Source organism: Giraffa tippelskirchi, chromosome 12, assembly GCF_054371585.1.
Source record: "Giraffa tippelskirchi isolate mGirTip1 chromosome 12, T2T-mGirTip1v1.2.pri, whole genome shotgun sequence".
NCBI classification, from domain to species: Eukaryota; Metazoa; Chordata; class Mammalia; order Artiodactyla; family Giraffidae; genus Giraffa; species Giraffa tippelskirchi.
Window position 1 is genome coordinate 147138562 of NC_137286.1, and position 26704 is coordinate 147165265.

The following is a 26704-nucleotide window of genomic DNA, read 5'->3' on the forward strand; positions in this document are numbered from 1 at the left end:
GTGGTACCGCTTCTCGGCCTTTTGGCTGAGATCAGGTGAAGGTTAAGTGGTAAGCACACAATCACTGCAAGGATGCCTGTTTTGCAGCATTGTGTCAAAGACGCCAGTAACATTTCCCCAACAAGAGCTGAAGGTCTTTCTATGCAGAATTACCACCATATTTAGCAAACTTTTAAACTCATCAATCACAGATATTGAGGTCACGAACATATTTCAGAAGCCATCTAATCAACTGGCTACACTGAGAATATTAGAGTCCCGATTGACTTTCTAAATTATTGGTAAGTGTCCTTGATTCATTAGAAAAGATATTTGTTATTTCTTGTATGTTATACATATGCTCATGTTGTATAAATCGTTGTTTCTAGGTGTGTTAGAATATTTGTTTTTAATTTATCATGGTATTAATGCAGTTTTAGCAGATGATAAGGAATATGTAACCTCCACGGTCAGAGTATCATGTTTTCTTACACTTCCTGTATCATTTGAAAGCCTTCAGTGGAAGGTTAGTGCAGAAAATTGAGATTTTTCTCCATCTGTGGAAACTATAATATTAAAAGAAATAGTATTTAGAAATCTGTTTCACCTTATGTTAATGTGACATTCTGTTTTTCACTGACTACCTGGTGATTTTTGTGATGGGTAATGCTACCTTGACTAAAGACAATTTCTGTAAAAATTACATTCTTTACCATTTAGCCTTGTGGCTAATATTTTAATCAAGCACACACCTGTAAGGTCTTTGAAGTTTTGTTGCAGATTTTTAAAGATCCTTTTACTATTATTTCCCTTAAGAAAATGGAAGCACTCTCTGCAATTTCCATACGTATTCTGAGATGTCATTTTACAGCAGGAGGAAAAGGTAGAGCACATTATATAATGTGATTGTAGGTGCATCTCTATGTGGGTGGGGCGTGACTGCGTTCACCGAGGTTCCTTTTCCACCCCCCTAAGTCATACCCCAGGGCGTGACTGCGTTCACCGAGGTTCCTTTTCCACCCCCCTAAGTCATACCCCAGGGCGTGACTGCATTCACCGAGGTTCCTTTTCCACCCCCCTCAGTCATATCCCAGCGAGATGGATGAAGTTGTAATCCCAGAGAGTAGACCCTGATCCTTAGCATCATGTCACTCATTTCCACAAGCCTTTCCGGGAATCTAGTTACTAAAAGGCTGCTGATCGGAGTGATGTGTGGGAGAGACTGATTTGTGGCCAGTCTGTAAAATGCGTGTTTTTTTTCCCCTGCTCCTTGAAAAGGTTCTACCCCTATTGTGGAATAAATTAAGTGCGAAGCATGTCGCGTGAGATTTACAGTGTTGGCCAGCCTTCTGAGAAGCAGAGATCTTTATCTCACGGGGGCTGCCGTACATTACATTCTGGGTGACACGCGGATGACAGCCAAGCTCGTCGCCCTCAGACATATTTACACAACACGTGTGTGGGGCGGGGGGGGACCTTGGTCCCTTCAATTTCCCCAGGCCGCCTGTGTCAGGAGCATCTTCTGTAGCTTGTCGGCCCACCTTCACCCCCAGAGATTTGTGGGAGACCCGGTGTGCCCAAGACGACTCTGAAAGTGAACCTTTAAATCAGCAGAAAAAGGAGATGAACTAATCAATAAGGAAGCTTCCTTTTATTTCTCTCCTTCTTTTTTCCAGGCAGAATCCCCAGACGTAACAATGAAATCTGTCTGGTCTAAGCCAAACTGTTACTATTAAAGGTTATTTGACAAGGATATTTTGACCCATGCCGAAAGAGCTTAATTTACATGGCATTTGTTCACCTCTTGGGCAGACGTTTAGAAAAATAAGGATTAACTCCGCCAGGCTCCTAGTGCTCCATTTCTTGTATCAGTTTCACCTTTGGTGTAAATTTTTGTAGATTTGATCAATGTTTTCTTATCCAGGGTTTTACTAGGAAGAAAAAAAAAATGCAGTCTCTTATTTAGGGAATCTCACTGTTTTCTTTTTTTTTTTCAAAGATTTAACTGGTTCTTTCATCTTCATGGGATGACAGACATTTATAAATAGGAAACTTTAGAATTTCCTAGAATATTGATATCTATTGTTAGTTGATTGGTATTTTTTTTTTCTTCTCAAAAGGAACCAATGAAGCATTTTCATAAATTTCAGATATGGTAATTTCAACTCAATGCCCATATCCAGATTCTAGATATTTAGGTAAAAACACTTAACAGTCACATTATATGCTTCTAGTAATTTATTTTGTTGATTAGTATCTATCAACTTAACGTGAATCAGAATGAGAGCAAGCAAAATGACTGGATGGAATCAGTTAATGGAAAAATAAAAAATAGAAACCTCTGCTTACAAATATTGATGCTATAGAGAGATCAATTTACCACTACACATGAAATCCAGACTTCTTCAGCAAACCTCAGGTAGAAAGCTGAAACCAGGCATGCAATATGATCAAACCCATTTATGTTTGCTGCAAACAATCTTATTTCTTTGGCTAAAATCCAACTTTACAGACATTCTGATGTGATCTAGTGAATTCGAGGATGTATGTCAAAAGTTTCCCATTTTTATCAGCTCTTAATCCCGTCTCTTTCCCAGGGATTATATTTTGCATCATGTAAATGTCGTGGTAGAGATGGGGATTATGAGCTTGACTGGCGGGTGCACTTACTTCCATCCTGTAAATGCTGGTGATTCCCAAGGGAGTGTTTTCTGTCTCCTTCGATCCTTCGAGGAGTTTGCATGCTCTTATGTCTCATTTCTCAAAGGGATGGCGCCCGGCTCCCTCCTGCCTGTGTCTCTGTGGGCTTTCCAGCTACATGTCTGCCTTTAATATCTCTGCTTCGGTCGCATTGTCATGTTCACAAATCCAGAAGCTTAACTAAATTCCCAGACACTCCCTCAACTGACTCTAAAAATGTAAATAAATAAATGAAACTGATTTTGCACTTTTCAATTCATGGTAAAAGCAGAAACCCAGCTAATGGCCGAATACAAGCACTTCTCTCCCCCGTTTACCCTGGAATCCAAATACCCGCTTCCCATTCCAGCCCCCGAGGTCACATCCTTCTCCCTCTTGGGTCCCTTCGACAGCCTCCTAACTCTCACTGGTAGAGAGGTGTGAATTCTCAGTAAAGAGATGGACGAGTCTCTTTACTTAAAGGCGCGTGGACCGCCTCTGCTTCATGCATCTTCTTGTTTAGATTAAATGTGATGACCCTGATCCCACTCGCTAATAACAGTCCAGAAACAGAGGTGGTGACGCCTGCTTGCTGGCCACGATTTTCACCTCCCAGCTCACCTCCATGGTGGCTCACAAAGTGAAGAATCTTCCGGCAATGCGGGAGACTCAGGTTCAGTCCCTGGGTTGAGAAGATCCCCTGGAGAAGGAAATGGCAACCCACTCCTGTATTCTTGCCTGGAAAATTCCATGGACAGAGAAGCCTGGTAGCCTGCAGCCTATGGGGTCACAGAGAGTTAGACACAGCTGAGCGACCTTCACTTCAGATACTTCATAATTATATTGTATTCTCGTCTTAAACTTAGCAGCAGTCTTAAACTTTAGCAGCAAATATCTAGTAGCTGTTCCATACCTAAAATGCCCAGGAGGCATTGATCCTCTGCAGACCTTGTCCCCAGATGCCCCGTCTCCTGCCAGCATCATACCGGAGGCAGGGTTCACAAGAGCATCGGGTCAGTAGTCCCTGGAGCTGTGATTCTCAAACTTGACTGTGAACTAGGATCAGCCAGGGGGCAAGTTCAAAATGCAGATTCGTGGGCCCTGCCCCTCTAAACGATGATCAGAATGGTCTGGGTGGAGGATTTCCTTGGGGATTCAGTGGTTAAGAATCTGCCTCCTAATGCAGGGGACACAGGTTCCATCCCTGGCTAGGGGAGACCCCACTTGCCATAGAGTAACTAAGCCTGTGGGTCACAATGACTGAGCCTGTGAGCTTGAGCCTGCAAGTTGCAACTACCGAGCGCACCGAACTAGTTATGCCTTCGTGCCTAGAGCCCGTGCCCTGCAACAGGAGAGGCCGCCGCGAGTAGAAGCACTGCGGTGAGGAGTCCTCCTTGCTCCGCACGACTGGGGAAAGCCCGTGCACGGCAGCGGAGACCCAGAGCAGCACCAAAAGGAACAAATAAATCAGGAAATCTTAGGGAGAAGAACAAGGTCTGGGTGGGGCCCACGGCGTGCGCATGTTTATTCCACATCAGAGAGTGTGGTCCGTGAGTCCCAGACACACCATAGGTGCTCACGCTGGGCACGCACTGTAGGTCCTCGGTGGCTCAGCCACAGAGTGGGTGCTCCCACGGCACGTCTCCTGGGCCTCACACAGCCCTCCCCCCTGCATGCCAGCGTCTGGAGCTGGACTGAGACCACAGACTTGGAGAGGCAGGGCCTCGCTCTGGAAGACGCCAGGCTTCCCACGTGGCGCTGCTGGTGAAGGAGCCTGCCTGCGAAGACAGGAGATTTAGAGACACAGGTTAAATCAGGAAGATCCCCCGCAGGAGGGCACGGCAGCCCACGCCAGTATTCTGGCCTGGAGAATCCCCACGGACAGGGGAACCTGGCGGGCTGCGGTCCATGGGGTTGCACAACGTCGGATACAACTGAAGTGACTTGGTACGCACTGGAAGAGCCCACACCTTCTTCACCCAGGCAGATAAGCCCGCCGCTCTTGCTGGAACTGTCTTCTCGGAGCTCGCTCACCTTTGCCCTTCAGTTTTCCTTGGCGATTAGCCAAGCCTGAGCTTGACAGCCTCCAGTTGGGAAGACCGTGTGTGTGGTCTGGCCTTTTGTAAACTTTTCTCTGTGAACCCAGGAGCCCAGGAACCTTGATGGATAGTGATTCACACCCAGGGTGAAAGTTGTATACCCCTGTTTTTATATACGGTGAACATAATTCATCTTTCAAGCACATGAACTGCATTTACTTGCTCTTGTGCTACAGCAAGTACATCCAAAACAGGAGCACACGACTGCAGCTCCCGGCTTACTCTGTCCTCCCGGCCCGGCGTCCACAGCACCGTGTTCAGAGGAGTGTGCTAACTGCTGAAACATAGGGGAAAGACTCTGTTGCCTTTGAGGCATTTTACTCAACAGAATCATTCGAAAGGAAACCTTTGACCAAATGACAATTTCCTTAAAGGTTCGTACGGGGTCCTATGCATACAAAGTTCTCTATTACATGCATGAGGGACGCTGTCACTTACAGCATGAATCCTTAAGAGGGAAAAAAAAAACAAGTCGGAGTTTCAGTTACGTAAAGATGGAGGGCGGAAAAGAGCATCTAACCTGGCCTCTGTCTTTGTGATTTTCAGGCTTTCTCTCCTTTCATCCCCTAAGTAATAAACCAGCAGGAAGGGGAAGGGTGAGGCTGAGAGCAGAGCCCCAGGGCTGAGTGACCTGGAAAGGCCCACGCCTGAAGCCTGCTTCCTGCCGTCCGGCGGCACCTGCTCTTCCCCGCCCGAGTGGCCCAGCTGAGATAGAACAGCCTTGTCTGTCCCCACGGAAAGAAACACTCGGAGAGCTAAAGCAGTGTTCCCCTTGCCACAGAACAGTGAAGCCCGCCTGCTTCAAAATTCACCAATTTTACACGAAGCAAAAACTTTTGCCCACTCCATGCTTCCTACAGGCATCCAACCACCCTCCTTGAGTGTCTGCACATGAATGGATTTTGTTCAGTATCTTTTCCATGTAACTCTGCCAGTTGGAATCTCCGACTGGCAAGTTTGAGCTTTTGTTTTAGTGGGAGACTTCTAGCTTTTCCTCTAACTAGCCGAATACAATCAGGACGCCATTCATGAGAAGTCCTAGAGCATAGGATCTTGTGTTAATGACTTATCAACATAATCTCTTAGCTTCCCTTGTAGCTCAGTTGGTAAAGAGTCTGCCTGCAATGCAGGAGACCCAGATTCGATTCCTGGGTCAGGGAGATCTGCTGAAGAAGGAAATGGCAACCCACTCCAGTATTCTTGCCTGGGAAATCTCATGGAGAGAGGAGCCTGGTGGGCTACAGTCCACGGGGTCACAAGAGTCGGACGTGATGGAGCGAGTAAACCACCAACATAATCTTAAATAAAAACAGGCAGCATGGTTTTGTGCTGTATACGGTCACAATATAACAAAACCTTTTCATTTCATCAAATATGTAATGAATCTGCCCGAAGGACAAGACGCTTTGCTTGCTGCTGCAGAGGGAGAGCTGAACAATTCGTAGTCACTCCCTCCAGAAACAAGAGGAAGGTGTAACAGGAGCAAAGACAGACAAGGAATGTTTTTAGACAATCAGTCATCCACTTGTGTGTGTGTGTTCAACCCAGAATCATCCGATTCCCCTGAAAAGCAGAGGCTAGAACCGTAGATTGGGGCCGTAGAGAGGAGGACTCGGCACTGCGGGGTCAGCTCTGGGACGTTAAATAACCTGCCAGATGCCCACGGACGTGGATGCCTTCGCTGGATGTCTGGAGTCTCACAGGGCGCCGCCGTCTCTAGTACAGGAAGGCGTGCAGGAGCCAAGGTCCAGGTTGAGGCTTCTCAACCTCAGTCCAATGTCCTTTGGGGCCAGATACTTCTTCACTGTGGAGCTTCCAGGGCACTGTAGGATGTTTGCGGCATCCCGGTCCTTCCAACCCCTCAGTTGTGACAAACACAAATGTCTCCAGACACTGGTCACCCCTGGGTGAGAACCACTGCTCTAGATGATATAAAAATGTGTTTCTATTCAACAACGTGTAATACATAACATAACATATAGCTCGCATTCTAATACTGGTAAGCCACGTTCTGGCCTAGGACCAAACTGGGTAGTGATTGAGAAGTATCTGAAAGTTGTTCATCTGTCTGGCTTTACCTCTTAGCTCAGCAGGCGCCAGTGGTAAAGAATCCGCCTGCCAGTGCAGGAGACACAAGAGATGTAGGTTTGGTCCCTCGGTCAGGAAGATCCCATGGAGGAGGGCATGGCTACCCCACTCCAGTATTCCTGCCTGGAGAATCCCATGGGTGGAGGAACCTGGCGGACTACAGTCCATGGGGTCGCAAAGAGTCGGACATGACTGCGTGACTGAGTGGGACTTACTTTCAGTTAAGTTCAGTTCAGTCACGCAGTCGTGTCCGACTCTTCGCGACCCCATGGACTGCAGCACGCCAGGCCTCCCTGTCCATCACCAGCTCCCGGAGCTTGCTCAAACCCATGTCCATTGAGTCGGTGATGCCATCCAACCACCTCAGCCTCTGTCGTCCCCTTCGCCTCCCGCCTTCGATCTTTCCCAGCATCATAAAGACTTACTTTACTCAATGCGATAATTTTTAGTCCGTCCATGTTGCTGTAAATGGTATTATTCCATTCTTTTTTATGACTGGGTAGGATTGCATCGTGTATACACACCAGGCCTTCTTTGTCCATCGATGTGCACTCAGGGTGCTTCTGTGTCCTGGCCACTGTATGGTAAGTAGTGCTGTCATGGACATTGGGGTGCATGTCTCTTTTCGAATTAGAGTTTTCTCCGGACTTAATGCTCAGGATTTAATGCAGAAGCCATTCCATTTCTCGTCCTGAGGTGACACTTGCTTCCTTCCCAAGGTGTCATGAAGCCTTTCTACTTGGGTTAGTGGGTTTTCTGAGCAGGTGAGAGATTTTGAGACCAAAGGGACCTCAGTGGATGTGAATCAGCACCATTTTCTCCAACACTGGAGGAGGACTCTGCCCATCGGAACAGGAGAGGCGTCCCTGATCCAGTGTGCAGAGGAGAGCCTGGGAAGGAGAGCTTTGAACTTGCTTGCGGCGAGAACTTTACGACCTGAAGACACTGTTCTTATGAATAATTTAAAACTGTCGCTGAGTCAAGTTGTTCTTAAAAGAAAAAATTACTTTCATGGTCATGTTTAACCGTTAGTAATGATGCTACTTTCTTTTATTACAGGTAATGTATGAAGCTGTTGGAGCAATTGAAAAAAATAAAGACTCCCTTTCACAGAATCTTCTATTTGTAATGAAAAGTAAGTTTCCCTCCTCTATGGTTAAAATGCCACCCGTTCTTTATGTCCCTGTCTCTGAACATGGTCCTGTAAAATATGCCACCAGCTAAGGATAATTGAAATATCTTTTGCATCCTAATGCCCAGAATAATAGGGAATGGATCTTGCCATGCTACACTTTGGTTACAATTTAATTTGGAGTCTAGTCGAAACCATAATTTAACTAAGCTTTTAGCAGATAGAAATATAAAACACCTTTACCACTCCGGTGGTGTGAATATAAAAAAGCTCTTCTGTGCAGACTGATGAAGATGAATATGGTTTCCAGAGTTATTTAGGCCACAGCAGGGCGAATCCCATGACTTAAAATGACTCGGGAGTACACCGAAGGGTGCTATTTCATTCATGTGCACTTTCAGGTGTAAAGACTGATGTTTATAAAGTAAAATGAGAGCGCAGATTTACACACACACACACACACGCATGTATGTATATACCAATATAAATTTATAGGCAGCAACTACTTAGTGAACCTTAGTGCTTTATAAATGTATTTTTATACAGGTAGTACTTTATATATGTATATATGTATATATATATATATATAAAACCCAATATTGTATGTAAAATGATGTACTGTATTTATATAGAGTATATTTATATACATATATGCCCATATACAGATCTATATATTACATATAAATTCTATCCCCTCTAGTAATTATTTTATTAATAGCACTTCTGCAGTGATTCACATTTTCCTAATAATCTCTTCAACGAATTAAAATGTATCATCTTTTGTGCTTTAAGTTGCTCTAAATGAGATGAAGCCATTCATCATTCCTGGGAAAAGAAGCTATGATAGCCTTTCATGAAACAGGTGGGTGCCTTTGAGCTGGAAACAAGGCATCCATATCACTTCTGGCTTGAGGAACACCTTTACCTTAAATCAAATAGCAGAGTTGCAATATATTGCTTTTCATGGAGAATGACTCCACTTGCCTCTCAGGATGTATGGTTATTGAGTTCTCTTAAAGGCTGAGGCTAATGATAAAAGCATGGACTTGGAATACTACCATGTGAAAAAGAAGAGTGAGATAATTGAGCTTATTATCACTGGAAATATCTTCCTTCTGGTTTTCAAATATTTGGACTTTCATTTATAACATACTTCAGTTGAATCCATATATTTTATGAAGGTCTAATGTACAGCATGTTTTCAAAGTTGGCACAATAATATATATTGAGAATGAAAGCAAGATAGCGTGTTATTGCAGTTCTGCTTATCTTAATAGAGTCCTTATATTTTAAAGTTACTCTTTTGTGTGTGCTGCATGATAAGTGCCAAGAGAAAACAGGTGAATCTGCTTTTAAATACTTTAGACTGTAGATTCATCTGAGCACCAGGATAAAATTTACAGTGTGTCCTTATATGTTCATACAAGACGTGGCAAGCACTTTCTGCAAAGGGCTAGAGAATAAATATTTTACGCTTTGCGAGCCGTAAGTTCACTGTTAAGAGCGACTCAACTCTGCTGTGATAAAGAGGATGTGGCCACAGACAATACACATGGCTGTGTTCCAATAAAACTTCATTTACAAAAACAGGCAATGGGCTGGATTTGGCCCCCAGGCCACAGTGGCTCACCCATTCTGTCATACCAGCAAAGATGGAGGGTTGAGATAGTATTTTATGAATCTGTGGAATGTCGTACACTGCACACAGTTATTAAACGAAAGTGTAGTTTACAGATAACAGTAATGTTTCCAGACACCTTGCTAGGTGCTTTGCTTACAGCACCTGATTTGTATCATATTATCCAAAATCTCTGCTTGAGGAAGGAGGTGGGGTCTGTGGCAGGATCCTCACCAACCTGGCTGGGTCTCTGAGAACCCCGCCCAGTGCAGACAGGGAGCTGGGTGGCAACAGCTTAAACAGAAAAGCAGCAGGGGTCCCCCTGGGTGCCTGAGATGAGAAGTCAGGTCCACTTGACTCCAAAAGATGCAGAAAAGTTAAAATCCAGACTCTTCAGTCTGTTTTGTGAAGTGAAGTCGCTCAGTCGTGTCCGACTCTTTGTGACCCCACGGACTGACTGTCGCCTACCTGGCTCCTCCGTCCATGGGATTTCCCAGGCAACAATACTGGAGTGGGTTGCCATTTCCTTCTCCAGGAGATCTTCCTGACCCAGGGATTGAACTCGGGTCTCCTGCATTGTAGGCAGACGCTTTACCGTCTGAGCCACCAGGGAAGTCTGCTTGGAAGTAGAGGAAAGGTATTTACTGCCGGTGATGCTGTTGGCAGTTCTGCATTCCTGCTTACAGACCGTGGGTACCGTGGTTAGCTCATCCCCTTTTCCCGGCAGGAAGGTGCCCAGAGCGTTGTGTGGAGACCCCAGCAAGGGGTGCTTCTCATTGCCGCTTGTGCATATAGGGACCTGCAGGGAAATGCCTGCAGCAGGTGACTCCTAGAGACAGAGAAGGGAGGCCAGAGCTGTCTCTTCTCCAGGGGCTTCCTCCCCACGTTCTTAGGCGCGACACCAAGGCCAGATGTCTCAGCGCGCTTGCTCCGCCGGGGGGCAGGGCTTCACTGTCCCATGATGACGTGTCTGCATCCCAGGGCGACGCTTCTCCACTTGACCTTCACGCGGTCCCAGCCTGCGATCCAGAGAAGAGACAGACACCGTCCAGTTATGTGTTTGGGTTCAAAGTTCCATCTAGTGTTGAGAGACTTAGTAAGACATTTCCCCAATTATGGGAATGCCTTGTTGCACTGTTTTACCCATGGTTCCATTCATCCACAGACTAGTTATAAATAATATTTTTAATTTAGTTAAACAGGTCGTGGCATTATATGTTTATTGTTTCACTGTTGTTTTGAAACAATTTCAGACTTAAAGTCGCAAAATTAGTATACAAAGAACGCCCATATGCTCTTTTCCCAGGCTGACTCTTCGTTTTCCTCCTCCTTTCCTCTCTTGCTAGCTCCTTTCCAGCTGTGTACGTGTGGACATTCTCTGAGCCCCAGGAGAATGGCCAAGTGTTGTCTTTCTGCCCAAATCCTTCGGTCCATATCCTGAGACCAAGGACATGACCTCCATAACCCCAGGAAATGATCAGACTATTATATTGCTATGACGCCAGTTTCTAATTCAGAGTTCATGTAACACTTTACTGAATATCCCACAAATCTCTTTCGGAATGATTTTTCCCCCAGTTCAGGATCATTTGGTGAGTTTAGTTGCCATTTCTCAGTAGTCTTCTTTAATCTGGGACACTTCCTCAGCTTTTCTTCTTGACGTTAATATTTTTAAAAGTGGAATACCAGTTTTTGAAGAATGTCCCTCAGTGTGGGCTTATTTGCTGTCTCTGCACGTTGGAATCAGTTTCCACCTTCTTGGCAGGAGCCCCACAGAAGTGATGGTGTTTCCTTCTTAGCACGTTGTGTTCCAAAGCTCATGGTGACCTTCACCTTGATCACTCTGTCCTTCGGAGTTCCCTAAAGTCACTGTTTTCTACTTGTAACTGATAAGTACTTTATAAAGAAGTGTTTATCACAAGCTTTCACCCATTAGTTTTGACTGAGGCAATGATTCTTGTCTAAATCAGTGACTTCTCTTTTGGTTACAAAAGTGTGATTTTTATAACCCCATCTTCAGCAATGATATCCTGCTATAAGAACGCTCCTTTCCGATAACTCATCCATCCGTCTGCTCATTCATTATCAGTATGGACTCATGGATTGTTATTTTATTTAAGGGACACAATCCATTACTGTCATTATTTTGATACTAAAATTGCCCAAGACTTAGCCAGTGAGAACCCCTCCATGCTGGCTCTTTTGTTCTTTTGACAGGTTCTCTTCTCTTTTTTTAGCGCTGTTTATTACAGTCTGGCTTTCCAAAATATTCTAAGATCTTCTACCTTGCCTCACATCCAAAACTAGCCGCTTACCCAGGGAGCCTTATTTTATCAATGAATAGTATTAAGAAACTTAGAAATGGGGGCAGGGTGAGCTCATTGCAACTGGAGTCTTACTGCTGTTAGATCCTTTCAGAACTAGAAAATGTAAGATATACGTATAGATTTTATATACACACACACACATATATAAAACTGTATATTAAAAATCATGAATTGATTGTGATTCTCAAAACTTAAACCCATAACCACAAGGTTCCTGTTTACCTTCCTGCGATCCATAATTGTGTCTTCCCTTCTCTGTCCCTTCTCCCGGCTTGCTGTTTTTCCTTTTTATTCATGCAGTGACTTTTCACTGAATGCACTGCTAATAAATATATTAGCTGGGCAAGTGAAATAATCTGAGCGTGGAATGGTAGAAGCTAAATCACATTGCTTCTGGCCATTGCTGACTGTCCAGCGAGCTAAGACTGATCCTAAGCAGTTTATGCATGTTACATCACTCTTCATTCTTGTAGGAACCCATAAAGTAGGTACTCAGTGGTTATTTCATAGAAAAGGAAATTAAGACTTAAGCATTGACTCTATACAGCTATAAGTATCACGAGAAACATGCCTTCTAGGTCCTTAACTGACAGACATGGTTCTTACTTGACTGTTCCGATTTGCCACCAAAAATCCATTCATTCATGCACCCTTTTCTCTCTGAGGTGTCAGGAAAGACATATGGACCCAGGACTACTAGAATTTTTGTAACCTGACATCTAAAAGCTATCAACTTGCTTTCCCTTTTGCAGCGTAACTGGATCAGAAAAAGAGGCACCTCTTCCCCTAACAGCAGAGACAGCCGAGTGAGTCAGGGGCTCCCCCAATGTCTGCAGACGCCCTGAGAGCTTCCTCCTGGGGATATGGGCTCCTGGCATTTATTGTCCTGGAACGGAGAGCTGATAATGGAAACCATAAATCTTCATGACTTGGTCAAGTGCACTGAGATCTCTTAGGTCCAAGCAGGTCCGATCCGGTTCTGGATGTTAGGAGAGCAGCAAGTGCCCCTCAATTTGCGAGCAAAGGTTTCAGGGTGCAGGACGGGTGCAGGAGAGCTTGGGATCCAGACTCCAGGTGGAGGGCAAAGAAAGTCAGAATTCATCAAACGGCGTGATGAATAGTGGGGAAAATAAAAACAAAAGGGGCAGAAGGAAATGTGTCCCTCCCCACGCAGAGCGTGTTAGTGGTTAGAGCGCTAGGATGAGGAGTAAGCTTAATGCTTGCGTAAATTACAGTTCTAATGCCACTTACAATATTCATTTATTTATTTCCTAGCTAGTGAAAATGTCGTGATCAATCATTTGTTCCAGTCGAAACTGTCACAAACAGGAGCCCTTGTATCTTCCTCTCCTTCTTTTAAATTCAGAGGACATAAATCTGCCCGGCTCAGTAAGAAAATGACAGCATCGTCAATGATGGGAGAAAACAGGAATTATCTAGAACTTAGTAAGGTAGGAGTTTTTTTATGATTTGTGTCCGGTTGTTTTTAAATTTGCTTAGCACATTTGCTTCTTCTTTTAGAGAACAAAAAATGTACAATCCTCTATGCTAATGAAAAGAAATTGATATTTTAATTTAAAAAAATTAACGGAAAGACTGCTTACCTAAAGTATAATCCTTGGAGAGAGGATGGTATGAGAGAATACAGTGGAGTGAAAACTTGATAGCAAATACAGGATTAGTCATTTTATTGGTTGTCTCTGCAACATCCTTTTTAAGTTTCATCTCTGCAACTGTGTTTTTGATGAATGGGAGGTAACTGCAGGGACAGAAGGTTTAAAGGGAATAAACTTAGCTACCTTATTCTGTTGACGTTAATCACTTCAGAGGTTTTAGGTCTCCAAACAATAAATTGTAGTTTCTCATATAGACATAGTGTATTTTTCAGGTCCTGAAGTGTTTTCACTGTGTGTTTTGTAGATTTTTAATTTATTTTTGCGTTACGCTAATTTTTTAATGTGTATTCGTTCCACACCCGCGAGGTTGTACTTACAACCTAAAGATTTTGATGATTTGTAAAAATAGAACAAAAAATTCAGTGAAGACTTGTTTCAAACTGAGATGTATCGAGTTTATGAATTCAGTGCCAGTTTGTTTTGCTTGCCTTTACAAAAACTTTAAAAGACGTGAAGTATGGTTGGGAAGGGGTCCAAGACGATCCATTTTAGAAATTCAGTCGTGATAGCCTGCTGGAATGCATTTTTGCTTACCAATTAAAAGCATGATTAAAATCAGCCCTATTACAGAAAAGTGACAGAAATATGTACAGCCTATTAGAGAGGGGTGTGTGTGTGTGTGTGTGTGTGTTTAGCCAGTAGACCCTAGTTTCGCATCTTTTGATATAGTTGTTGCCTAACCGGAGGATCACAGGAATTCCATCTCACTGCATGTTTAAATGGCATCTTTTACATAAAAAAGACAAAGAGTTCCCCTTTGTAGGAAGATCTCTATTCCTGGGGGTTTCGCTGAAACTTCTGGCCCCTGCTTTCTCAATCATCCTGGAAATCATGAGCAAGAAATCACCACACACCTCCAAACTGTAATTTTTAACCTTAATTATTAAACATTACCAGGCATAGATGCCATTAGTCTTTCCCCTAAAGGACTGCAAAAGCGAGGTAATTCATAGCCGTTCCTCCACCCAGAAAGGGAAATTGAGTGTTCAATTTCACAGGATGAAGATTTATTTATTATGATTTTCCCTTAAGTGTTCCATCCTTCACTTCCCTCTGAGGGTCCTCACCCCTGCACACACACCCCTGTGACCAGAGCGTTGCTGTCTACCCACCCTTCAACTGAGCATCACGCCCAGCTTTGTGTTTATAGAAAACAGGCTGATCTTCCACCAGTCACTTCATTTTCCATTCCCTTGTCAGTTACACTTGATCATTCCAGCTTGACACCTTCATCTTAATGGGAGGAAATGAGCTACTGCCTTGATAGCAGCACCATATTGACAAGAATGTTTCATCAAATTTTTCTTCTATCGAGACCTTTTAGTTTAAGATAAATGATTCTGGATCGATAGATCTGTTGGTCGCAGTCTGTATGATGTTGTGAAATTTAACAGTACATTAGTGGCTGAGGTTTCTCTTAACCCCTGGTAGAATTTAATTAATTACCTTCTGCTCTTTCTTTCTTCACCCACTGCCTTCATTTTCACTTAATTCTTTTATATCCATAATCATTTAATCTGTGTTGCACGTGAGTTTTTTTCTTTAAGAGCTATACATAATTACTTACCAAAAAAAAGTCTACCATCATTTTTCATAGGCGAGTAATTTACTAACCCCTTGTAACGTGAAAAAATGAAGACGAAGAAAAGGAAGGGAGAAAATGAGTAAGACACTGATGATAGTTAACTTAGGGAAGAAAACAATGATCATTAAAGCATCAAATTTTTGTAACATAAAATAGCATCATTTTACCCCAGAATAAGCTGCATTTCATGACAAACAATTAGTAATATAATCACAGAGACCGAGGTCAGTTTATTGTACCACCAAGCTAGTCAACATCTGTTTCTTTTCAAATTAAAGTAGCTGCAGGTTGGTGACAGCCAGGGACTTAAAAGGATGCAGTAAAGATTATTTTACATGTAGTTGCCTATTTTCCTACCGTTGCAGAAAACCATTTGGCACTGAGTTTTATAGCCTCTTTTGAATCTCCTTCTGCCTGTGAGTGAACTTACATGAATGGGAAGGTTAATTTTTTTCTCCTACACTGGAGCTTAGGAAAATAAACCTGCTTATGTTTTCCTTTTGTTTTCATGACAGTTATTAAAAAAGAAAGGAAATTCTACGTTTCTTCAAAGACTAGACCGGGGAGGTCCAGCCACCATTGCATCGCAACTCAGGGTTAGTGACGTTTTCAGATTCAAATGTTTCCATTTTGATTGTATCAACTGTAAAGGTTTTACATGGAATTTTCTTCCATTTTGACCACTTAAGTAACTTCAGAAAAGGAAGCACGCACACACATGTACACACAAAATGAGTGAATGCATAATACCTAAGAATCATGGACTGAAGATAAAGGTTTTTATTTAAAAATGGCTTTTGCTCGTCAGTTGGTGTCTTCTTTGGAGAATCAATTGTGTTTTGCTTCTCTCCTTAGAAAACTCTGACGGATATTACCGGGAGACTTCAGAAGTGCACTCCACACTTTATTCATTGCATCAAGCCCAATAACTCAAGGCTGCCAGACACCTTTGATAACTTTTACGTGTCCGCTCAGCTGCAGTACGTCGGGATCCTGGAGATGGTGAAGAGCATCCGACATGGGTACCCTGTCCGCCTTTCGTTCTCCGATTTTCTGTCGAGGTAGGTTTTTCTCTCATGTCCACCATCCCCAGAACCATGCTGATGTTATTGTCGGTGGACCTTCTGATTGCTTTGCTGGCATTTCTTCTATTGTTCATACTCTTTTACCATGAGTAAACAAAATGCTCTGGGAAACCATGGAATGTACTGACAAAGCTTATATAAAACGCTTTTAAATTTACCGAGGACAGTCACTTGGAAACAATTTTCATAGTTCCTTAAACTTAGGTTCCCTTGTATTTAAAGATTTATAAAACTGTTGCTTATAATATTGACTTAAAATTATAACTGAATACAAGAAGCTATGCGTGGGATTATTTTCTCCTTAAATGTATGAACAAAATACTTTTTAGGTCAAGGGTTGGCACTCATGGGCCAAATTTAGCCTGTTACCTATTTTTTGTAAATAAAGTTTTATTGGAACACAAGCAGTGAACACAATGAGAATATCTGTTTTTTAGGCAGTTAAACAATAAGAGCAGTGTGGGCAAAAAAGAAAGTATTTGGTAATCTTATATAAAAACATGGAATTTAAAATTATATTGATATAAAGTAATATCAATATTATAAGCCCAAAATTTAACATTAACAGATAAAAGCTAGTTGTACAAGAGTAGTATGGTGAAATCTATTTGGCAAACCATTTATCTAAAAGAAGAGAGTGTAAGACTTTGGTTGAGCAACAAAGCAGTTTGAGCCTCTGGTATGAAGAAGCTGCTAAACTCAAACAACCTATCAACCAAAAAACTTCAATCACCAAGTTGGAAATAGTCATAACAAAGGGTATAATATTTAAGCTACGGCTAAATTTAATTTTTATACCCTTTTGTTTCCCAGAGGACAGAAATAGAAGTTGTTTATTGTGTGTTTTAAATTTCCCAAGGACACAAATAAGAAATTAAGCATCATATGAGCCATTCTTTCTTAAAGAAGTGATAGACTGTTCAGAAGGGAGAAGATAAAATTCGCCACATTTAGGGATAAAGTGTCTGGAGAGTGAATATGTTTAACCTGCAGAATGTGTAGTGCAGATAGACAAGACATTTGGTTTAAAGGTAAAAGATGCTTATTCATGAGTGAAGAGACACACTCTCTCCTGTTTATAGGGAGGAACTACGAAGTTGGACAGTACACAGGGCTACATTAAGAATTGATATGTGCTAAATGGAAAAGTTATCTGTGCTTTTGTTGGATGGGGATGGTGATGTTACCATCACTGCTTATTGTACACTGAGGGGTGTCTGGTAGCTCTGATTGGCCTCTTTCTGTTCCCTCAATAGATATCTGTTTATAGTCCCCAGAAATGTTTGGTCTGTTCATGAGTATGTATTTCTCATACATAAGAATTTAAGGATTAAAAGTCAGCCTCCCCGCCCCTTTCAATCCAAGTCTTTGGATCAATGAGTTTGAAACCTGCCCACATACAAGTTGTAAGTAATAGATTCCCATATTTACCCCAGACCTTCTGGACGACAGTCAACAGAGAGGGGGGTCCAGGGACCCCAGGTTTGTCTGATGGACAAGGGTATGGTTTTGTTATCTGCAGGCGTTATATGATCTCAGAGGGTCCCCAGCCTTGATGAATTGTAGTTCGCTCAGCAATACTGACTCCCTTCCGAAGTTGTGCTGAAAGCAGTGGTTCTCTAACGTTAGTGTCCGTGGTAGGCTTGTTAAAATACAGATTTCTGGGCAGCAGCCCCAGTGTTCTAGATCAGCTGGTCTAGATGTGCTGTGCTGTGTTTAGTCACTCAGTCATGTCTGACTATTTGCAACCCCATCAACTGTAGCCCACCAGGCTCCTTTGCCCATGGGGATTCTCCAGGCAAGAATACTGGACTGGGTTGCCATGCCCTCCTCCAGAGGATCTTCCGGACTCAGGGACTCAAACCCAGGTCTCCCACATTGCAGGCGGATTCTTTACCAGGTGAGCTACCCGGAAAGCCCCTGGTCTAGATAAGTTCTGCAAATTACCGTTTCTAGCGAGTTCCCAGGTGAAGCTGATGTTGCTGGTGTGTGGACAGCCTTTAGAGAACCACCACCCTGGAACATCTACTCACTTGGAGATTATATCTTTGTTTTATTTGGTTTGATTTTCTTCAATCAAGGATTGGAAGTATGTGAGTGCCTTGACAATCAAAGAGAACTTGCTGAGGATCCAAAGTGAAAGTGTTAGTTACTCAGTCTTGTCTGACTCTTTGCAACCCTGTGGACTGTAGCCCACCAGGATCCTCTGTCCAAGGGATTCTCCAGGCAAGAATATCTGAGTGGGTAGCCATTCCCTTCTCTAGGGGATCTTCCCACCCCAGGGATTGAACTGTGGTCTCCTGCACTGCAAGCAGATTCTTTACCATCTGAGCCACCAGGGAGTCTCAGGCATTTACTGATTTACTGGATTAAAACTTGCAAATTTGTTTGAGATTTCCAAGTGATCTGTATACATTTGAAGTTTCTGGAGCACTGTAAATGGATTCTGTATTAGATATGAAATAGGATTAGTCTCACTCTATAAACAAGTTTTTAAAGCTCATTCAATGCATTCTCTGCTCTTTATTTTGTTAGAGTTTCTTAGACTCATGCAATCAGAGAAAGTTGGCTTTAAAGTGTCCCTCAGAGTTTCTCTGGAATAATTTTTAATAGCTGCATGAATCTTCCTTATAGCTACTCCAGCAAGTAGTCACTTAAATTGTCCTATTTTCCCAGAAGAGGGTGGAGAACATGAGTCTGTGTGTGTACACAGTATTATATGGCATAATAATTAGAAAATTTTTTGACCTTTATTTTTGTCTCATTTGATATATATACATATATACTTACCAAGACTTATCTCTATTAAAATAGCATTTGTAATGATTATCTTTTAAAATTAAGTCCCCTTTTCCACGTATGTACATTTCTTGCTTTGTTCTGACTTCTAGACAGAGACTTTCTCTTATTCAGTCACAATGCCTGTGCATTTGTCTGTTTAGTCAATATTTTCAGAATGAAGCTGGCATTGGAGGTTAATAGTTATTCAATTTAAAGTACTGTTTCTGCATAACAGAGAGCATAGCTATACTATATTGGGTCAGAAAGTGATGCTTTTTGGTAAATCTCTATATTTCTTAACTGGCCCCTTACATAAAAGAAGATGTGAGTTTCAATTTATAATCCTTATTTATAATTGCATATCAGTATAAATGCAATTGGACTTCCCTGGTAGCTCAGATGGTAAAGAATCTGCCTGCAATGTGGGAGACGTGGGTTTGATCCCTGGATTGGGAAGATCCCCTGGAGGAGGGCATGGCAACCCACTCCAGTATTCTTGCCTGGAGAATCCCATGGACAGAGGAGGCTGATAGCTATGGTCCATGGGATCACAGAGTCAGACACACTGAGTGACTAAGCACACGCATGACTGGAATTATTAATGTATTTCAGTGGAAATTTGTCACCACATCGCTTGAATAAAGGACACCTGTCTGGAATATTATCACAAAAACACTGATCTGTAGAAAGATTCTCAGTTTCTATAGAACTTGAATAAAACACAGTTCACATCAACAAGTAACATATTTATTCATAAAGCTCATCAGAACCTTGAAGTCCCCCCAGGCAGTCAAGCATTGTTGTATAAACAAAGCCTCGAGGTGCAAATTAATAGAAGTTTTTGGTTGCCAGAATACCAGATAACAGTTCCTATGCAAAACACTTCTACTCGTATCACCTTGTCTTACATGTTAGAGAGTCAAAACCCATCAAACCAATTACTTTGTTTAGTTTACAAAGAGGAGTTTGGTTCCTGGAAAAATACCAGGCAAAGAAAACCATGTCCAATTTTGAAACAAGCCCCTATTTATTGGAACTGCATTTACTGCTTCTGAAACCCATCATGACAGCGGATGAGGATAATGGATATTCCTGTGGAATCCAGAGGCAGATGTGACAGTATTTGCAAATGCGCTTCCTGATTTCTTGGCTTGAATAGCTGTCCATCATTCTGAGGCTTCCTAATCAAAAGTGGAGAATTGTGTTTGTGGAGAAATCCTATTTTGATTAAATAAGAAGCATGCTTGTCGAATTTTCCCCCCTAATAGCAGCAGTAGCTTCTGAGTGGGGTAATAAGGCAAGATACTGTCTCCATAGCAAAGACCTCACAAGTTTAGGTACAGGAGGAAGAAGGAACAGAGCAACAGAAGTAAATTATTAAGTGCAAATCATGATACATCATTGGATCACCTCCTGTGGACTGAATCGTTTCTCCTTAATGCTGCTGCTGCTGCTAAGTCACTTCAGTCGTGTCTGACTCTGTGCGACCCCATAGATAGCAGCCCACCAGGCTCCCCATCCCTGGGATTCTCTAGGCAAGAACACTGGGTGGGTTGCCATTTCCTTCTCCTTAATAGTCGTGTGTTAAACCCTAACCCTTGATGTGACTGTATTTGGAGATGGTTCTCTGTGTGTGTGTTAGTTGCTTAGTCACGTCCAACTCTTTGCAACCCCATAGACTGTAGCCTACCAGGCTCCTCCATCCATGGAATTTTCCAGGCAAGAGTACTAGAGTGGGTTGCCATTTCATTCTCCAGGGAGATGGTTCTATGAGGAGGTAATTAAGGTTAAATGAGGTCATAAGGATGGGGCTCTGAACCAATAGGATTAGTGTCCCTATAGGGAAAATCACCAGAGAGCATGTCCTTCTCTGCTCTCTGAACTTGCAGTGGGAAGGCAACATGGTGGTGGTTTAGTTGCTAAGTCGTGTCCGACTCTTTGTGACCCCATGGACTGTAGCCCTCCAGGCTCCTCTGTCCATGGGATTTCCTGGGCAAGAATACTGGAGTGGGTTCCCATTTCCTTCTCCAGGGGATCTTGCCCACTCAGGGATCGAACCTGGGTCTCCTGCACTGCGGGCTGATTCTTTCCTCCTGGGCCACCAGGGAAGCCCAGTGGAAAGGCATCTGTCTGCACACCAGGAAGAGACCTCAGTAAAAAATGAATGAGCCCACACCTTCATCCTATACATCCCAGCCTCCAGAACTCTGAGAAGACACACTTCTGTTGCTATAACCCTCCAGGTCTGTGGTCTCCTGAGCTGGCTGGGGCACCTGTGTTTGTAGGTATGTGTTTCTGTGGGGTCAATAGATAGCAAACCTGTCACACTGAGGTTGGACTGAGAAGTTTTGGATAGCGTGTTTGTGTTACATGATGCCCTTGTGCTGATGGGAGGAAGTCACATTAATATGTACAAATCATGGCGTTTCAGAAGCTTGTGTCTCTGCTCACGTGATCATGTTTCCACTGTTTTCTCTATTTACTCAGTGACATTTACTTGATATTTAAGATTCACTCAGGCATCCTCTTATTGAAAAATCATTTATAAAATCCCCAAATGGTTTGTGTCTCTTCTCGAAGCTTCAAGAAGACCTTATGTATTATACTTATTATACATTCAACAGAAATATTCGTTTATTATGAATATTTATGAATAATATTATGTCCAAATATTTATTAATATTTATCAAATATTCACTGGAGCAGAGGTTAGCAGATGATCAGATTGGATCTGGCCTGCCACCTACTTTTGTTATGACCTGAGAGATAAGCATGTCTTCTACATTTTAAAATTGTCAAATGTTAAACGGTTACCTCCATAATATCCTCATTTTTGCCTCTTGACGTACAAAGATAAAATGTTTACTCTCTGGCTCTTTACAGAAAAAAACCGCTACCCTTACCCTAGACCACAGGCTCCATGGATGAGGGCAGATTTTGCTGCGTGCGTAGACACTAGCATGAATACTGGAGTGGGCTGCCAGTCACCCCTCGTACTTCTGGGTCTAAACTCTATGAAACTGTACAGGAAAGACCTGACACCGTCTTCCATTTCAACAGCTTTCTCTAATGGTGGTTGGATGCTTCAGGTTGTGAGAATGGTCTGATGGCTTTGTAAAAGACAGACGCACCAGTACATTCTGTAGAACATAAAAATTCCAAGTCAGTGGCTTGCAACAACAAAGGTTTCTTTCTCTTTTACGTTATATTTGACCGTATTTAGAAGTCACACACCTTAGGTTGAGTCGGCTCTGATCTGGGTCTCTTTTTCATGGTGCACCCCAGGGTTAAGGAATAGCCCAGATCTAGGACATGTCCTTCCTGTATCAGGGGAGAAGAGGCTTGGCTGAGTGGCTGTTACAACGTGTGCTGAGATTCAGCATCTGTTGCTCTCTTATATCCCGTTGTTAAAGCAGCCACCTGGCCCAGGCCACCATCTGTGGGGTGGGGAATCGCCTTACTTACGGGAGGTAACCTGGGTGATGGCAGCGGTGGTTTAGTTGCTAAGTCGTGTCCTACTCTTGTAACCCCATGGACTGCAACCCACCAGGCTCCTCTGTCCATGGGATTCTCCAGGCAAGAATACTGAAGTGGGTTGCCATTTTCTTCTCCATGGGATCTTCTGACCCTGGGATCAAACCAGAGTCTCCTGTACTGCAGGCAGTCTCCTTCATTGCAAGGGAATTCTCTACTGCTGAGCCACCAGGGAGCAGGTAAGAAAGAGTGGGGGTGTGTACACTTCTGGCTAAGTTAGCAGTTGCCCCCAAACTTAGGGACATAAAATAGCAATTTGTTATTTCTCCCACTTCTGGGGGATAACTGGGCTTAGTGGGGCAATACTTGCTTGGGGTTTCTCCAGCCATTGTGGCCCTACAGTGGGAAAGGTTGGCCTACGATGGATTGACAGGACAGCTTCTTCATCCCTGTGCCTGGCGCCTGAATGTTCCTCCATGTGGGCTTTCTCCAGCAAAATAGTCTTGACTTCTTACCTTGTGGCTCAATGTTCCCAGGGACAAGAAAGGAAACCTGAAGTTCTCTTACAAGCTGGGCTGGGAATCAGCACAGCATCACTTTCTCTGTATTTTATTGGTCAAGGAAGTTGCAGAGGAGCTAAGATACTTTTGTTAGGAAGCAGGCGATTGACAGTAGCCAACTTGGGACAAGCTACCACATCCTCTAGGGGGCTTCCCTGGTGGCTCAGTGGTAAAGAATATGCCTGCAGCACAGGAGAGGCAGGTTCGGTCCCTGGGTCAGGAAGATCCCCTAGAGAAGGAAATGGCAACCTACTCCAGTAGTCTTGACTTGGAAATCCCATGGACAGAGGAGCCTGGCAAGCTATAGTCGATGGAGTCACAAAAGACCCAGATGTGACTTAGTGACTAAACAACAGTGACAGCAACCTCTTAAAGGGATAACATGCAAGTAACTGGAAATGATGCTGAAAGCTCTGCCTCCGTGCTCTGGTGCAAAATTAAATCTCAGAGACAGAATTTTAAGTGAAGTGGAAAAGAGCAGCTGTGTTGCTTTGTGGAGCAAAGGACACAGTGGGCACATTGTGCCTCTCAAAAACTGTATCCCAACCACCCAGGAGGATTAGGTGAGGAGTTTTATCCAGTGGTTCAAGGGCAGGGATGCTGATAAGGATCCGGATGTATGCAGGGCCTGCATTCCTTGAATCTGGCCTCAAGTGGTCTCTGATGCAAAGAAAGAGCTGACTCATTGGCCACCTGATGCAAACAGCGGACTCATTGGGAAAGACCCTGATTCTGGGAAAGATTGAAGGCAGGAGGAGAAGGGTGCGACAGGGGATGAGATGGTTGGATGGCATCACTGACTTGATGAACATGAGTTTGAGCAAGCTCCGGGAGACAGTGAAGGACAGGGAAGCCTAGCGTGCTGCAGTCCATGGGGTTGCAAAGAATCAGATATGACTTGGCAACTGAACAACAAACAAGGATGCTTATGACATTATAGGTAACATGGCTTTTTAATGGTCACCCAGGGGCATACCAGATTTTAGTCCTACATATCTCTACTCTTTTCAGGGTGCTAGCCTTTTGAATGTTAGTCTTTTTCTAGAGGTAGAGGGGACATATTTGAGGATCTCGCTGTGGGTCTTGGGTGGCAGACTTGGAAGGGTCATGCATGTCATTTGTGTATGGACTTCTCTGTGGCTGACAGGGGAGAGCAGGACAGTATCCTCCACATGGGAAGAGGTTGACCCTTTAGTAAGGTGCCTTATTTGCGGAAGACAGAAGGGCTTGTCCAGTAAAAGCGCTGCAGGGACTGGTATTATCCTTGGCAAGGTGAGGACGCGTGATCTCTGTTTTGAGATTGTTCCCAGATGAGATCCCTCGTAGAAATAGTCTGAGTCATTTAGCTTGTTTAAATGACACAGTTGTTGCTGAAGGGTCAGGCTGTGAAGGCACGCAGCCATGATGTTAAATTGGGTGCATGGAGACGGATGATGGAGACGGACGAAAGGAGACACTCGTCAGCTGATTGGGTTAAATGAACGGGCCGAGGCTGCCCCGCTGTGCAGAAATCACCAGCTACAGGTCTGGGTTGGAATCATCTGAAAGTTTTCTTTGTTCCTTGGAAGTGATATCAGTTACTGTCAATACATCTTTAATAGAAATGAGAATTAATATGTTTAGGAGCTATTAAATATTCTAATGTAACTGGCAAAGGATATAGTTTCTTCAGGGATAATTTCGCCAAGTCTCAGCATATTCTTTCTGTGAAAACCCTTCTGCAGGGTTGGCTGATTGTCTAAAGTTTAGTGAAGTTGGGGAGGAATGAGGACCTGTTATTTTTCAATGAAATATAAAAATAGGAACGAGAAGTGTAATAGAGTCTCGAGGCCATTTCCGTTTAAATACAATTAGGAATTTTTTCTACTGCTCAATGGATTATGAATCATAAAATTCCCCTCTAATCTACTGGAGATATGCAAATTTTTTCTATAAGAGGCCAAATAATGACTGTTGTAGGTTTACAGGCCACAAGATCCCTGACATAGCTACTCAGCTGCGCCTGGTGGCAGAAGGTAGCCACAAGGTCGCCAGCGACACATAGACAGTGTGGACACACAGTCAGTGTCGGGAGAGTTTCTTTGTCACGTGCATGACCCTTCCAGGTCTGCCAGTCAAGACCACAGTTAAACTTTGTCGGCATTAACAGAAGGTGGGTGGTTTTGACCCAAGGGCACCTAACCCTTTATCTAGTCTTATCGTCTTTCTGATAGATTTGGGGGGTGTTTTTCCATCGAAAAAGGGACAGGTTGTGAAAGGTGACTTTGATGTTTGCTCATTTATCCCCAGCATCTGGCCTTGATCCTAATTTCTACTCTAATAAGCTAGATGGTCTCCCGTGAAAGCATTAATTCACTCATTCCTTCGCCACTCTCTTCTTTGTCATTACTCATTCACTCTTATCTTATTCAAATGTTTTACTGGCTCAAAGTGCCCTTATGCCTTGGGAAGTTCCCATCAGGAGCACCTGGGGCGTCACCCCTGGGTGTTCTTAAACCCCCGCCGTGGGTGAAGCTCCAGATCTGCACGCTATACGTGATTCTGTTCCTCATAATAACCTTTTCTGGGGTGACTGCTCTCACTACACACATGTTAGTTATGATATAACTAATAATTGCAAGACTTTCCCGTTTGCCTTGGGTAAGATTGATCAGGACTGATGACAAGCATGTCTCATCGAATCCTCGCAGCGTCCCCACGAGTTGCGTTATAAGTCCCTGCCTGCTTTAGAGTTAAAAAAACCGAGATCCCAAGGAGTGCGATAGTGGTCCAGAGCCTCACACACCTCAGCCCTGAGGATTTTTAACTACTCCTCCGTCAGCCTTGTTCTCAAGGAGCTGCTCTTTCTACTTTTTCCATGATGTGTGCAGTCTCTTTAGGTGTGATTGCCTTTGGCAGCCACAGGCCAGACCACAGGGATGCCCAAACAACTCTATGACATTAGCGGGGGCAAAGAAACCCTGGAGATTTCTAAAATTCAGCACTAGGCTCTTGACCCTGGATTGCCTTTGCTCGGTTTCCTGATGAAATCCAGTTAATATTGTGGAGTTTTCTGGACAGAAGTTATTCCCATACTCACTAGGGATCTTGCAAATGTGTGTGGTGGTGAAACTGCACCAGGTAACAACCTCTGAAATATCAGCTCAAGAAGGGTAAGAAAAATGACCCTTGAAAACGGAGAACTGCACATTTTCCTTAAAAATCATATGAAAAATGAAATCAAAGAGGCTTCAGTAACTTTCAAACAACATTGGAAACGATACCCAAAACTGACCAGTCTAAATGATTTAAAACCAATATACAATTCCACTTAGCTAAGGCTTCCCTGGTGGCTCAGTGGTAAAGAATTCAACTGCCAACGCAGGAGAGAGAAGTTCGATCCCCGAGTTAGGAAGATCCCCTGGAGGAGGGTATGGCAATGCTCTCCAGTATTCTTGCCTGGAAAACCCCATGGACAGAGGATCCTGGTGGGCTATAGTGCATGGAGTCTCAAAAGATGCAGACTTAGCAACTAAATTACAAGAAAGCATTCAGTGTGAAACAACTGAAATCAGGAAAATAGACCAGACGTTATTTTCAAAGGGTGAATTCAATATATTGACAGTTATACTTGATTTTTAA

The 26704-nt window shown here is 43.3% G+C and overlaps 1 protein-coding gene across 1 annotated transcript in view; it reads left to right on the forward strand.

Moving 5' to 3' along the window:
- MYO16 (myosin XVI) overlaps positions 1-26704 on the forward strand; it is a 467123-nt gene that overhangs the window by 308113 nt on the left and 132306 nt on the right. The window contains exons 24-27 of the mRNA XM_081547232.1: positions 7905-7980; positions 13198-13373; positions 15699-15779; positions 16039-16244. Of these exons, the coding sequence (XP_081403358.1) occupies positions 7905-7980; positions 13198-13373; positions 15699-15779; positions 16039-16244 (539 nt within the window). The remainder of the gene's footprint in view (positions 1-7904; positions 7981-13197; positions 13374-15698; positions 15780-16038; positions 16245-26704) is intronic.